The sequence below is a fragment of the Lithobates pipiens genome, unplaced genomic scaffold (assembly GCF_037356315.1).
Source record: "Lithobates pipiens isolate NorthernLeopardFrog02 unplaced genomic scaffold, aLitPip1_a1.2 Scaffold_22, whole genome shotgun sequence".
NCBI classification, from domain to species: Eukaryota; Metazoa; Chordata; class Amphibia; order Anura; family Ranidae; genus Lithobates; species Lithobates pipiens.
Genome location: NW_027507784.1, coordinates 168887271 through 168903364, shown reverse-complemented (window position 1 = coordinate 168903364; position 16094 = coordinate 168887271). Strand labels below are relative to the sequence as shown.

Genomic DNA, 16094 nt, shown 5'->3' with positions numbered 1-16094 from the left:
ATACATTCACATACACAACTACCTTAAAATACTTGGTAAAGTGTGTTTCATTTTGAGGCAATCATTTTGAGCAGCACTCAGGTTTACTTATAGGCACTTGTTAGGCATGATTTGAATTTTTGTACCAACTGCCAAGGGAAGAAATAATCCAACACAAAACATTTGGTTAAAATAAGCCACCCTCTTCTGAAACAAGCTAGACAATACAATGCAGTGGTCTTATTAACTGATATTTATTTCAATTGGTTATGGAAAAGAACAATAATGAATAAAGGTTAAACTGTCATTCAAAATTCTATTCAGCAGGAGATAAACTGGTGTTTGTTCATAAACCTGACCATCCTCATGTAGTTTCTAGATTAAAATCTTTATAAATTAAACCAGAATAATATACTTTAACAGAATACTGTATAGTATTCTGTACTAGCGTGTGGATGTGATACCATGACAAATTACATTTACAAAATAAAAAAAAGACATTGTGGATAATAAATATATAGAATACTAGTATACTATACTAGAATAATATAGCATATTATACAAGTATATTATAAAAGTAACGCTATACAATTTTTTTTTTACACATTTAATGGTGAGCGTTGGTAAAAATAAAAGTATACTATACTAGAATATATAGTATAATATACTAGTACATCATACAGATAGACTATGGGTTTCAATGCAATAAGGCTTGTTTAATGTAATAGTGCTTACAGAATATGTGATCTTACATATCAACTAATTCGCTTTAAAGGGTTAGTTCACCTTTAACAAAAAACTGCCTATGCAGTTAAAGGGTGCATGTAGAAAAAAAAAATGCACAGCTATGACTAAATTGGATAATGCCTGCTATAGGTGTAGGCCATATACATACTGTACTTTTCTTAGGCCAGGTTTTGAGAGGTATATAAAATGGCTAAACCTATGGAAAAATCATTATCTGATTTTAGTTAAAGCTGCACACAGTTTGTTTTTATCTACAGGTAGATACCCTTACATGCATAGGCAGTTTTTTTTTTTTTTTTTTGCTAAACTAACCCTTTAAGTATTCACTAGTGCATTAGACCACTTAATTGCTGATCTCTGTTGCTATGAGAACATTACATCATTGCTCTTTGCATCAATTGAACAAATAGGCTGCAATGAACAGAAAATGTGATAATTAAGACAAAATGTCCTGGTTACCAATGGCCTAAACATTTTAAATAAGAATGAAATGGATAGAACACCTTTAAAGGAGCAGTGTCACAAAAACCTTTGTACTAAAAAAAAGCTCATTTACACTGGTATACTCAAATTTACTTATGCTTGGACATGAATATATTCCTATTACAAGATTTAATATACACTCTGTTTGGGCTATTTGGCTGCTTTCCCACTGAGGAGCTTTACAGGCACTATAGCGCTAGAAATAGAGTCTGCATAGCGCCTTTAAAGCGCCTCTCCTCTCACTGTAGTGTGAAAGCCCGAGTGCTTTCACACTGGAGCAATGTGCTGGCAGGATCCCCAAAAAAGTCCTACAAGCGGCATCTTTTGAGGCGCAGTAGGAGCGGTGTATACTATATATATCCTACAGCGTCCCTGTCCATTGAAATCAATGGGCAGCGCTGCCAGAGAGCTGACACTTTGCGGGCACATTTAACCCTTTTCCATCCGTTAGCAGGGGTTAAAAGCACCCCGCTAGTGCTGCAGAAATGATGTTAAAGCTCTGCTAAAAATAACGGCGCTTTACCACTGAAACCCCCCAACACCCCAGAGTGAAAGTAGCCTTTAGAGTTATGCAGGGCACGATTTAGCTTTCCAGGATAGTTTTTGTGATTGAAATGTTTGATTACATTCAATAATACTGCTGAAAGAAATCACCTGATCACAGCTAACGTTCTCCAACACCTTCACCCATGGCTGAGATTTTGCAGCCACAAACTCAGTAAAACAATGAACTTGATGAATTCAGGACAATTGTATGTTTTCCTGTATTTAATGCTGCCTGTTCATTGAGGGCTCATTCACACTTTGTCGTTCCAGTGCATTGCATTAACACTTGCGGTGTCACCAGCACACCAGGATCTCCAAAATGGGTACATAGCTTTAATCAGCGATCACATCATTATAGCAGATAGCAACATTTCTGAGCCACGCAGAACCCCTTTATCAAGCATGTGACCATGTGATGAAGGGGTCCTGAATGGCTCCAAAATGTTCCCATGTGCTGTAACAATGTGATCACGGATTAAAGCTTTGGACTCATTTTGGAGATCTTGGTGTGCTGGTGGCATCACTCTCTCTGATTATTCAAAGTTCCAGCCGGTGGTCACTTCAGTACCCACTTACACATACAGCCATCTCTACAGTAACATGTGCGTTGGGAGTAGTGCGTTGATGCCTTAAGTTTCCTTAGAGAAACCCATTCAAAATGCCTCAATGCAGAAGAACGGACAAAAAAACGGATATTCAGCATATTTATTAGATTTTTTATCACAACGCGTTGTAGAGTGTATCTGTATGTTATGGTATACTGGAAATAAATTAAAACTGCAACTTTATAGCACATGTATTGTGGGTTAAAGTGGTTGTAAACCCTTACATATACCCAGTAAAGTGACTGGCCTCAGGTAATGCACAGTAATTAAACATATCATCCTAGATAAGTTGTACCTGTTTATCTGCAGTCTTAACTTCTCTACATCCGTTCAAAGTCCAAAATTAAAAAATCTTGCCTGAGCTGGCAAAAAAAAGGTGGCAGAGAGCTGGAATTACACTCTGCAGGGCTCAGTGAGGAGAGCTCTGACAGCTGATTGGAGGGAAGGGACACACCCACCTTCACACAGCACACAGGAACAGACCTAAGGCTGTCAATCAGTTGGAGCTCTCTGCCCTGTCACCATTTTTCTCTAGGTATCAGGAAAACCTGTCAGAAGTGATTCATGCTGATAGCAGAGGAACGAGGCATAAGCCAGAAACTCCACTTAGTGCTCCTAATTGAGACAAGTACACACTACAGAGCAGGGGTGCCCAACCAGTGGCCCGGGGGCCACATGTGGCCCGCGGAGCCCTCTGATGTGGCCCATGACCTCCTGCTCTGGGATAGAATAGAAAGAATACTGTCATTAAAGGTCAGTTTATTACTAAAATCATAGTGTATATATGGGCATATCTTTTCTGCAGTGGTTACTGGGCTGCTTTCAAACTGATCTGCAGGTGCAGAGCAATTACCTGCACTGAGCCATAGACTTCTATTATTACCTGCGAGTTTGGTGAGCTTTCTGAAAGTGCACCAAACCTGCAGAATATAATAGAAGTCTATTGCAAACTGCAGGAAAGCCAAAGGTTCACTGCGTTCGCCAGGTGTGGGTAAACCGCAGCGCATCAGTGTGAAAGCAACCTTGGACCCCTTTCACGCAGTCAGTTCCGACAGTCCGACCAATTGGACCCTCCATTTACCTCTAAGTAGTGGCAGACATAAACTGACTTGTGTTCTACCTGCAATACGATGCAATATCGTGGGCTGCGTCCGTGTCTGCTCTCCAAATGCAGAGTGGACACGGACATGCCATGCACCTGCTCCACTCATTGTGGCCCGTGACCGGTTACCAAGTTGCTTAAGTGGCCCTCACTATTCAAAAGGTTGGGCACCCCTGCTATAGAGGGACATGCTTTGTTCACATGTCATCTCTGAGGTTTAAAACCACTTTAATGTGCATAGTGATTACTGCAGGACACCGCCTTGAAAATGTAAATAGACCCTGTGTGATTTTTGTTTTTCAAGAATTGTTGGATAGCCTAATTCCAGAATTTGATCGCTCCATGTTTTTTTTATTTTAAATTTGTGTTTATATCATATGAATGTCCAACATTCCATATACCATTATTATGAAATATTTACAGTAACTCCTTTTTAAAAGACAAATGAATAAAGAAGAATTGCAGCCAAGTTTTAAGTGAAGATAGGTAAGGACTAAGGATGAGCTCAGGTGTGTTTGCGAACAGCATGTGCAGAGCCCGCCAGGAAGTCGACACTGCACAGCGCTAATCACAGGCAGTGAGACATTGTCCCGACGTGTGGCTGCAGAGATCGGGAAATGTCTCACTGCCTGTGCAGTGCCGAATTCCTGGCTGGCTCTGCATGTGCTGTTTGCGAACACGCCTGAGCTCATCCTTAGTAAGGACATCTGTTAGGCTTTCATTGTTGGTTGTGTTTAGTTGGGCAGGTTTCCTCTCACTTTCTCTATTGACCCCTCACCTTTTACTTTTAAAAACATGCAGGAAGTGAGAGAAATCTCTTTAACAGGGACACAAATTTAAATCTCTCAAAGGTTTTAGCCCTCCCCCAAAAAAAATCTTAAAGTCAGATTCAATAAAGATAATAGTTTATGTTGGGTATTTAAAATAATAACGAAAGCTTTTGAGAAAACATTGAAAATGTAGGCTTAGGCCTAGTACACGTGGGCCAAATGTCGGGCGGCATTGGCTGATTGAAAAGAAACTGGCCGTCATTCAGACCATGTGTACTGCAGCTGGTCGAATAGAAGTTGGCCGATCGGTCAGCTTCTGTCAATGAGGCATGCCAAAAAAGGTCTGCCGACCGACTCCCGATCCAATGGCTCAGAGCACTGACCGGAGTGTTCTGGCGGGGGACTGTCCCCCTGTCAGAACACAATAGAACAGCAGGGGAGATCACTGTACTAACATTGCATGGTTAATACAATGGCTCCTCCACAGCTGTGAGTTTTTTTTAATTCACCCGTGCTGGGTTGAACAAAAAAAATCTAATAGTGTGTACTAGGCTTAACAGGAAAAACCTTTAGATTGTCTATAAAAGATATAACATTGCTACCTCCAAAAGTAGATATTGTAAATAAAAAATGGACAGGGGGGGGGAAATAAAGTGCATAGCAGTCAATCAGGAAGAAGCTTTCAACAGTTGGTTAATTGAACACTATAGAGCACATAGCCACAGACCGTTACTTAGTAAGTGTCCAAAAAGAAAAAAAAAGCAAAATCTAGTTACCCAGCACAACTATTCAGCTATCAAGCAGTTTAGTGTCCTCAGACTATCATAATTTCCGCTACACTTTGCCCATTGTTTTTTACCATTTTAAATTACCATATTAATATTAAAGTAAGAAGGAAATAAGGCCAGATGATCTTGCTGTCAGATTAACGTCCTAGATTTGCAAAAAAGCAACATATCTGGGCCTAGACTGATTAGATTCTGAAGGCGACAGTGGAAAATTAACTAGTTTTTCATAATTTTTCAAGTTTTTCCTGCGTAAATTGTCAGGGAGAAAATATTCGATTTTTTTAATGTTGTTTTTTTGTATATGAAACTGTGCAAGTACAGGTTCTTTCATGTTAGGGATGGGGAGAACACAATAAAAACGGTATAGAAATTTACATATTTGGAATCTGACTAGTCTTGGTGGGCTGAAGGGCTAAGTTATGAAAAGACAGTTCTCTTATTTTAGCAGTTTCTGCTAAAGTTCAGATTAAATGCCAATATATTAACGTATCTTCAGAAGATTGTCATCCTGAGATTGAATACTGGTAGTGTTCATGGGGGTTAGGTTGCAAAAACGGAAACCTGTTCAGTTTAAATTCCAATATCTCAACGTATCTTCAGAAGATTGTCATCCTGAGATTGCATATTGGTAGTGTTCATGGGGGTTAGGTTGCAAAAACGGAAACCTGTCATGAACAGACAATGAGATTATACAGCACAGTCCACAGAGAGCCTGAGATCAGTTTAATTTCCCTAATGTTATTTAAGCACCGTGACACTGCTTCTCCAAAGGGGCAAGCCTAAATTCTGTATTTTGCGTACATTTATTCAATTTTTATTAAAAATACCAAGTTAAAGCCTATTCACAGGACATAACCAGCAACGGGCAGCTTTCAGATACAAAAAGCAGCTCCTGGGGGCATTTTGTAGCAGTTATTCAGGATAAAACGATAAAAAAAAAAAAAAATCACAAACAGTACGGAAAGTTTTAGCGTTAGTGAAATGTATTTTGCAGTAAAGCATTGAGGGAAAAAATATATCATTGCACATTTCAACCAAGTACATGAAAAGCCAGATATTCAAAGGTAATCCACTCTGCTTAACAAGTGTTCACTCTTGCACAGATAGGCTAAAATATCACTTTTATAAGCTCTTTTCTTGTTATAATCACATATTTTATATATATATTTATATAATCTTTTAAACTATTTTATTTTTTTTTAACATACGCCTTAAAGCCTTAATAGACGTGTCCCCTTGTTTCTTCTTCCTCCAAGTGTCATCAGCTAACAATGGTTGTCCGATACGCAAATAAGCTTGGTGAAAGTAAACATTTTACATAAAACCCCCTCAGTTCATCAGTCAGTCCATCATGCTGTGGCTCTGTCTCCTCCAATAGCTGAAAAGATTAAAGCCCCATGAATCACGAGCTAAAATCTGTCCAAGCTTTGGAGTAAACTGATTCACAGTTTAGGGGTTTGGAATTGTGAATGGAATCTTCCTGTGAGACAGCCATTTTTAATATGACTTGCAGTGCTTTTACCTAAAAGTGCAAAGTCTTTTGCTACTAAAAAAAAAAAAAGGCAGGAAATAAGCAATTCTTGGTGTATTTGTCCTTGAACAAGCGCTTCTTTAACACATCAACATACAGACTAGACACAGCATAAAAATCAACATTTGCGTGCACAAGACACTGCTGCAGTTATTCCTGTCTGACAGTTTTTGCAGAATTTTTAGAGACCACAACGGTCAGCAATATCTTCTCCATCGTTTTAACAAAAACATTTTTTTTCAGAGGTGTTCCACTTTCTGTGGTCTATTTCTTTGTTTTTTTTTTTTTTCTTTTTACATATACATGAAACATGAGCAGACTTGGGACTCACAAAACAATATGTAGAAGGTGCAGAACTACCTTAAAAATGAAGTACAAACAAACAAAAAAAAGTAAAAAAAAAAAAAAGGAAGCATAAACTGTGTTTTGTGTGTTTACTCTGCATAGCTGAATTCTATGTAACTCCCATGGTCGTGGAAGGACACAAGACACGAACCCCTACTGGATTACTGGCCCTGCCATAACCATGAGTGTTATTGCAAGTCCTGTACAAAGATTTGATGATAGAAATATGATTTTCCACGTCTTCTGCTCACTAGATGATAAAAAAAAATCAGGTTTTGGAGGCAGTCAGAAAACTTGAAAATAATAATAAAAATATTAATAATAAAAAAGAGATGATTGGATAATTTACAAGCAGCTCATCCTGGCATCTTTTGAGAGGGCAGCAGTGGCGGTGCCCCCATCTATAAGGTAAACAGCTGTGCTCGACTTTGAGTGGCTGAAGGTGTCATCGCCCCCATTGTTGTTGACTTCACAGTCCTGACGCTCAGTGGGGATGGCCCATGTAGAGGGGCGCCATCGTTTCAGGGAGTACGGTGTCTTTACTCTCTTCTTTATCTTCTCGCCTGAGCCAGCCCGACTGTCTGATAGCGTATCACCTAAATAACAAAATAAGTTTTCAGTGCCTTATAGGGATAAGATTTCAAAGCTTTATTTTCACCCAATGTAAGAAAGATAAATAAGATAGCATAGGAACAGGGACCACAGAGGTCACAATTCTAACAAGGACTCAGGGCCATAGGAACTGTAATTCTATTTTCTTAAAAAGTACTCCTTACTTTAACCTGATCTACTCAGTGAAGGGACAATATGTACTTAGAGGAACCAAAACAGGGCTGCTTACTGATCTGCCGGAGGAGATCCCCGGACATCTACGAACTCTTATACTTTTCATTCTTAATTCAAAATAACTATAGCACGTGCATGTAAATCACCTGTAAACAATGTTACGTTGGTGAAACACAAAATATTCTGGATTATGAAATATGAAAAACTGACCAGTATTCGAAGAGATAAAGCAAGCTAGGTTTGAAAAAGTGCTGGAATCCCTGGATTGCTTATCTCCAGGCTCCCTGAATACCGAGCTATTTTGTGAGGGGAGGCCTGGGTTGAGGGGACCTACATTACTCTACTCTTTTCTGATTCTTTCTTTCTTCTTTTCCTTTTCACTTTTCTTGTTATTGGTTCTGTTATACCATAATAATAATTTTTGGTAGGATGCTACCGGGGTGGGGGGCAGTAAAGTCCCCCCAACTATGCAAAAATGTTTTTATTATGTTTTGTTTATGTTTAATTGGTTGGAGTCACTGATCATATTGGATAATGCATCCTTGTTTTGACAATTTTCTGACAACTATTTGAGCGTAAACTTCTGTATGATGTTTTAAAAATTGTAATAAAAACTTTGGAACAAAAAAAACCTTACTGACTGCAATAATCTAGAGGTACTTTAAAGTGGTTGTAAACCCCATTCATGAAATCTGATATAGGCATATATATCTGTAGTGTTTACATATCTCTCTACAAAGCTCTGAGTGCCGTTTGTCTCTGGTGTTTCATTCCTCTGTTATCAGCAGAGTCACTTCTGACACGTTCTCTGACACATGAGATAACAGCAGCTGAAAATTTGTGTCAGGGAGAGAGCTTAGAGGTAGATAAGCAGAGAGTGTGTCTATTCAGACTACAGCTCTACATGTTCCCTCATTTCTCTGCCTATGTGGAAGGGGTGTCCCTTTTCTTTCAATCAGCTCACACACAGTGTAAGCCTAGACTCCTTAAACACTGCTGAATGAGGAAGAAAAGTTTCTAACATGATCTGAAATTACACTTGCTACAATGTAAAGTAGTGAGTGTACAGCTTGTATTACAGTGTACATTTTGCTCAACACACAGCCATTAATGTCTAAACTGCTGGCAACAAAAGTGAGTACACCCCTAAGTGAAAATGTTCAAACTGGGCCCAATTAGCCTGAGCTGCAGCACGGTGGCCAAGACCATACAGCGGTTTAACAGGACAGGTTCCACTCAGAACAGGCCTCGCCATGGTCGACCAAAGGAGTTGAGTGCATGTGCTCAGCGTCATATCCAAAGGTTGTCTTTGGGAAACAGATGTACGAGTATGTATATGTATGCTGCAGACGTTGAAGGGGTGGGGGGTCAGCCTATCAGCGGTCAGACCATACACTGCATTAAATTGGTCTGCATGGCTGTCATCCAAGAAAGAAGTCTCTTCTAAAAATGATGCACAAGAAAGCCTGCAAACATTTTGCTGAAGACAAGCAGACAAAGGATATGGATTACTGGAACCATGTTCTGTGGCCTGATGAGAACAAGATAAACTTATTTGGTTCGGATGGTATCAAGCCTGTGTGGCATTACCAAGTGAGGCATACAATGACAAGTGTGTCTTGTCTACAGTCAAGTATGGTGGTGGGAGTGTCATTGTCTGGGGCTGCATGAGTGCTGCCGCCACTAAGGAGCTACAGGTCATTCAGGAAACATGTATTTTGACATATTCAAGCAGAGCATGATCCCCTCCCTTCAGAGACTGGCCCGCAGGACATTATTCCAAAATTATAACGACCCAAAACAAACCTCCAAGATAACCACTGCCTTGCTAAAGAAGCTGAGGGTAAAGGTGATGGACTGACCAAGCATGTCTCCAGACCTAAACCTTATTGAGCATCTGTGGGACATCCTCAAATGGAAGGTAGAGGAACGCAAGGTTTCTAACATCCGTCAGCAAAGTGATGTCTTCATGGAGGAAGGAAGAGGACTCCAGTAGCAACCTGTGAAGCTCTGATGAACTCCATGCACAAGAGGGTTAAGGCATTGTTGGAAAATAATGGTGGCCACACAAAGCATTGACACTTTGGGACCAGTTTGGACATTTTCACTTAGGGATGTACTCACTCGTTGACAGCGGTTTAGACATTAATGGCTGTGTGTTGGCTTATTTTGAGGGGACAGCTAATTGACAATGTTATGCAAGCTGTACAATCACTACTTTACATTGTAGCAAAGTGTCATTTCTTTAGTGTTGTCAAATGAAAAGATATAATAAAATATTTACAAAAATGTGAGGGGTGTACTCAATTTTGTGAGTTACTGTATATACCAGGGCCAGATTTTTCATTAGACCACACAGGCTATTGCCTAGAGCATCAGGGGCAGCAGATGGCCCCCCAAGCCACTTTAAATTCATGCTGTCTACTGCTACTTATAGGCCTACAGAGCCTGTCAGTCAAACCCTCCTGAATATTAATTCAAACAAAACCCAAGTTAAAGTAGGTAGATCAAAATGTGTTTCTGTTTGATTCTCTACAATACTGTGGACCCATTTCTAGTTATGTCACGACAGTATTGATTGTGCCTCTGTAGACACATTCCTGGTTGTATTGGTATTGATCGATTCTCTCCAGATACAATCCAGGTTTTGTCAATAGGGTACTTGTGATTGTGCTTCCATGGACAAATTAATGGTTGAGTTACCAACACCGTTTTGCAGAAACACACTACAGTCCATTTAACATAGGTCACATTCACATTTGTGCATTTTATGGAAAGGGTCAGGGGCTTTTTTCTGGTTTTTGGATCCATAGGATTCAATGGATCAAAAACACGTATTGAAAAACGCAAAATGCATCTGGAATATGCAAACTGCAATCTGCATAGGTGTGAACCAGATCTTACTGTGGTACTGATTTTATCTCTGTGAACAAATTCCTTGTTGTGTCACTATGGTACTGACTGTGTTTGGCTGGATTCACACTTATGCAGTTAGTGCTTTTTGCATTTTGCAGACTTGCACTACAGAACGTGTTCCATAGGAAACCATGTTAAATGGACTGTAGTGCAAATCTGCAAAATGCAAAAAGCACTAAAACTGCATAGGTGTGAATCCAGCCTTTCTGCAGACATGTCTTAGTTGTGTCAGTATGGTACTGCCTGTGTCTATGTGGACACGTTTCTATTTGTGTCGGTAGGTACTAATTTTGTCTCTTTGGATGTTTGTGTTTATTTGTCCTGTTATTTTTGGCAAATCTGTTTTTTATACAGTTGAAAAAAAGTTCAATCCACAGTGTATATAACTATGTGGAACATTTATGTGCTATGTGTGTGCATGCGTTGGCACATGCACATATGTGCAGCAGTGTCCAGAATAGTTGTTGGAAAGGATGAGCACAAGTAGCTGGCTTAGGGGGAAAAAAATAAAGATACTCCATGGACCCTGATCAGGGCCATAGAGTATCTTGCTCGCATTGTATAAAATAAATAGAATCCGTTATAAAAGGATTGTACATATAAAGAATGCCTGGTGATCATAGAAATTCTTAGAAAGAAAATCTCTGCAAATTAAGGAAATTCCTTGAGGACCCCAGGTCACCAGAACTAGTATCCCCTTTTGAAGATTTCCCCTCTAATACTTTTCTGGGGACAACCCAAACTTTGGGATTTTCAATGATAATGGTAAACATGACAAATAGAGAGGCTGAATCTTCCTAATGGGAGCACAGACAGCAATACAAACTGACAAACATTCTAATCCCTCTCCACTCCATCCAAAGCTAAAAAAAAAAAAACAGTTTTGCCTTCAGTTATATTTTAACCCTGAAATTAAAAATGTTTAACCCTTAAATCTTTAGCAAGAGAAGGTAGTTGGAATTTCTGACTTACTTTAAAATGCTAGCTGTCTGGCTAGTATTCTAACTCTTGTACTTCAGGACTTTCTCAGGCACTGACCTGAAACAAGTATCCAAATCAGGAAAGCCATACTAAAGTCAGAAGTCCTTTTCTGCATACCTGTTTTGCATTAGAGATTAAAAGTATTGAAACAAGGGGAGCAGCTTGATAGTCAGCCAAGTAGCATTTGCAGAATGGATGTCAGCAATGGAAGCCTCTATATTTTTACCAGGTAAGGTGTCCTTTGAACTTAAAGTAGAACTATAAGCAAAACTTTAGGGGATTATAACCTCTGTCTGATTTCTTTTTTTTTTACCATCTGTGTCCCATTGCGGAAATTTACCTTCACTTCCTGTCCAATAACCAAACAGGAAGTGAGAGAGAAGGAATTTCTTGTGGACCCCCAGGTCACCTGAACTAGTGTATTTCAGGTGTTACATGGGGGCAAATTACACAGCACAAGCACTGTGCTGTTTAACATGGAACAGGATATTTTTTTTTAGGGTAACAAACACTCACTAAAATCCAAACTCTAATCTTAACCCTTAATTTCATCATTACCCCCTAACTCTAATCCCAACCCTAACTCCTAAAAATCCAGACTTACCTTATAAGCTCCAGATGCTACCAGTCCCCTTTCGAACACTATTGGAGTCCAGAACCAATAGCAACTATTCAATAAATAATCCTTTGCAAAACTATTTTAGTTACCACACTAAATATTTTTATTGCTAAAAGTACCAAATTTTACAACCTTGCAGCATATTAACAAAAAATATTACAAGTTACCATTTTGAAGAATATTTGGTTTCCACTATCTGCTTATGTTTCTTCAGTGTGATCAATATCACAGAAGAAATCGTTGCCTCTTAACCCAAACACTAAAACTGTGGTTCACAATAGATATGTTGTAAATTCCTAGTTGTAAATGTTAGACATTACCCAGATAGCAAAGATAACTTGTCACAAATATGAGGCAGTGTTGAATTGTAAATCTGCTGCACATTTTCACTAGCAAGTTGTACACTTGCAGAGCACTTAAAGTACATGTTCTAGTTGACACTTTTCCAATTCCTAGCAAATTTTCGTGGCAAGTCTCTATCAAGAGCAAAGTTGCAGTGGTTAGTCTACAACAAGAGCACTGCAATTCTACAGCATGAAAAATCAGCCACAGTGACCCCTGTGGTGGGATGACTATTGCACAACATAACTGAACCAGAACTTGCAGAATGTTTGCAAAGAAAGTTGATCTGGAGTCATCCAGTGTGGACTTGCTGCATGTGCAACAAACTTGTGAAGCCTGGCAACTCTAGCAATAGCTTAGCAAGTCATTGTCAAATTTGCAGCACAATTACTTGTTATATGGGTACTTTGTTAGAGTTATTATTATAATATGCATTAATGCTTGCACTGTGAGTTTATATGTATTCAAAGCAACTTAAGCCAATAGACACCAAATTCCCAAGATAATAATACTTGGGTAGCACAGAAATTATTTTTGTAGTGAGAAAAAGTGTTTTGCTTTTGAGATGTTTTAACTGAAAATACATTCAAATGATGGTGGTGCCATTTTGGTATCAATATCTAGGCCACTAGCTTGGATGAACTATAACTAACTGGCTCCTTATTGCTTGAAAGATTACTTTATTTACCAAAATGACTGATTTTTATCCAGGGAATTGGACAGCATATTAAAATGAATGGTTCAGATCTCAACAGTGATATGGACATTCATAATCAATGGCATATTACACAGAAGGTCATAAGTAACGTTATCACATAATTACTCAGTAAATACTGTAACATAGATCTATATATATTTATCAGAAAATTTAGGCTTACATTGTGTGCTGCAGTTATCCATAATACTGGAGGTGGACAAGTCCAGGGAGTTAGGTCTCTGTGCTCTCCTTGTCTGGCGCTGTCTATGTTCTACAGAAGGAACCTGTGCAGCTGGATCTTGCTGTATACACTGGCTGCTGTTGTTATTGTTATTTGAGTTCACCCTGCTGGTTTCCTGTGGCCGATCCCTCCTTTCCACTAGTCGGTCTAGTACAGACTCATCCTGCCCAGCCTGTTGTTCTCTCCTCAGCAGTGGCTCATTCTCATCTGGGCTAGAGTTGATGTTCAGACGGCTGTCCTCACCTCTGAATTGGTTTTGTAGCATTTCCTGTGCCCTGAGGGTCACTGAGTTGGTATTGGGACCTAAGACTGTATTTGAATGCTGGCTTGAGGGTCCCTGAGAGTTCACATAACCTGTCCTACCTGCAGCTGCGGATACTGTCACCACATGAGGTTCTGCAGCGCTCACTGTGTTCATTTTGGCCACTCCTGTTTCGACATGCTTCAAGTTAGATTTGTGCTTGCTGCCAAATTTAAGCCTAGACTCTTTGCCAGAGGATTTAGTATTTAGTTGAAGGGTGGTAGGTCTTTTGGGAAGGTTTTGTTGCTTAGGAAGGGGATAGTGTTGTGCAGGGTGTAGGTCTTGTACTAAGCAAGCTTGGCCATTTCCCATTTGTGTAAAATCCTGCTGCCCTGTGGATTCCACTGCCAGCTTTATTAGTGGGTAAAATAAGTTGGAGCTTGTGCTGCTTAGTGGGTCAGACCCACTGAACTGTTTCAGGGAATGTTCCATAAGGTTCTCATCTGAGCTTTCCTTCAGGTTCTTATCAACTTCTTTTGGATCCAGCTTATTGGTCTCTAAGTCTTCCTCTGTGAGCTGCAGACAAACAGGAGTGGGCCCAGTAGGCTGTATGCCATGCATAGCTTCATCCGAGTACTGGACCTCTGATATTGTGGTCATACCAGTGCTTGGTGTAAGTCCTGTAGTGTTGGTACTGGTAGTGTTGGTTGACAAGCTGGTTACACTGGTCTCTGGGCTCGGGAGACGTGCCTGAGCCTGCTGTCGCTCATAGTTAATAGAGTTCCGATTCTTCTCACTGGTAGTAAGGGGAGTGCTGGACATAGAGTTCTCAGATGAGATGTTCTTTACTATACTGTCAGGGTTGTGCACAGAGTCTTCAATATAAGAGGACGATGAATAATCAGGGTATGGGCCAATTTTTGCGACCCGTCGACTTTGTGACAGATTGCTACAGGGACAAAAGAATAAAAGAAAAAATGTATTAAAATCTTAATCACCAATAATGTACATGCAACAATTCTACGCAGAAACAAAAATAATTTATCGAGTTCTCCATCTACATATATAATATATCTATCTATAGTTGTTTTTCTCTAAATGTTTCTTTAACCATTTTTGTTTTAAAGGAAACACCCTCAACATGTTGTGATAGAATCCACATACAGTACATTCAGCAAAACACAATCACTCTTAGGCCGCGTACACACGGGCGGACTGTTCGCCCAACTAAGTTTCGTCAAACAATCCGACAAACAGTCCGTTCAAAATTAGCATGAACGGACTTGACCACACACGATGAACGAACAGTCCGCTGAAAACGTGCGTGATGACGTGTACAGCACGTACGACGGGACTAGAAAAACGACGTCCTATACACTGCAATGCAACCTTCGGCCGTGTAAACCCTTTCTGAGCATGCGCGATACTTAGTCCGTCCAACTTGCCTACACACGAGCGGACTGTCCGCTGAAACCAAGTTTGGACAGACAAAACCAAGTTTGAACGGACTGTCTTACGGAAATTCCGTAAGACTTTGTTCGTCAGACTGTCCGCTGAAACAGTCCGCTGAAGCCCACACACGAGCGGACTGTCCGCTGAAACACTGTTCAGCGGACTAAGTTGGGCGAACAGTCCGCCCGTGTGTACGCGGCCTTAGGGACTTTTCAACCATAGTAATATTTGGCAGGGATCTTTCTCAGACCAGTTCTCATTGCAGTGCACATACCGCTCATTCTGCACAGCTGTAGAGGTTGGGTTGATGGTTGGGCTTACTGACTTATTCCTCTCCCAGATCATCATTAACTCAGCCATTCTCTCCTCTGCACATTGTGCTGTAAGCCTGGCTTCTGCATCCTGATCCCAGCAATCATCAATTGTTTCTTTAAGTGATCTTACAGCCTGTGGGGAAAATTAAACATTTGTTATATTTGTTATAAAGGAATAACTAGAGCTAAAACTTATTTTTGCATTCAGAAAGCTCTATACTTTATTGCATACAGCAGTAAATATTGACCTTATTACTTCATATTTTATGTTCTTGCCATGTTACATTGTCTCATTATTGAATGCCTTCTTTGTGGAGTCATATGTAGAATGCACTTGAAGGTATCGCTTTATTACTTTACTATCTAGTAGATATACTATTGGAATAGGGATTGCTCACATGTGCGGCACCTATTGGCGGCCCCAGAAAAAGCGATCTGGGGTGGACTGCTTTCCATAGGCAGTTGACAAGTGGTGAGAAGAAGATATGTCACTTCCTTTAACTTGATTTAACCCTATAAACGCTGTACCCTTGTGCTACAATGCCACACCACCATGCTGCATTGTACACAGTTGTGAGGCAGTTGCAATGCAGTCAGTGCCATCTACCA

At 39.9% G+C, this 16094-nt stretch overlaps 1 protein-coding gene across 2 annotated transcripts in view; it reads right to left on the bottom strand.

The window, feature by feature from the left end:
* Positions 1 to 217: 217 nt before the first annotated feature.
* Positions 218 to 16094, bottom strand: part of BMPR2 (bone morphogenetic protein receptor type 2) — a 245476-nt gene continuing 229599 nt past the window's right edge. For both annotated transcript variants that reach the window (XM_077448607.1, XM_077448608.1), the window contains exons 11-13: positions 15446 to 15618; positions 13419 to 14668; positions 218 to 7492 (exon numbers count right to left, since the gene is read on the bottom strand). In XM_077448607.1, the coding sequence (XP_077304733.1) occupies positions 7242 to 7492; positions 13419 to 14668; positions 15446 to 15618 (1674 nt within the window). In that variant the 3' untranslated portion in view covers positions 218 to 7241. The remainder of the gene's footprint in view (positions 7493 to 13418; positions 14669 to 15445; positions 15619 to 16094) is intronic.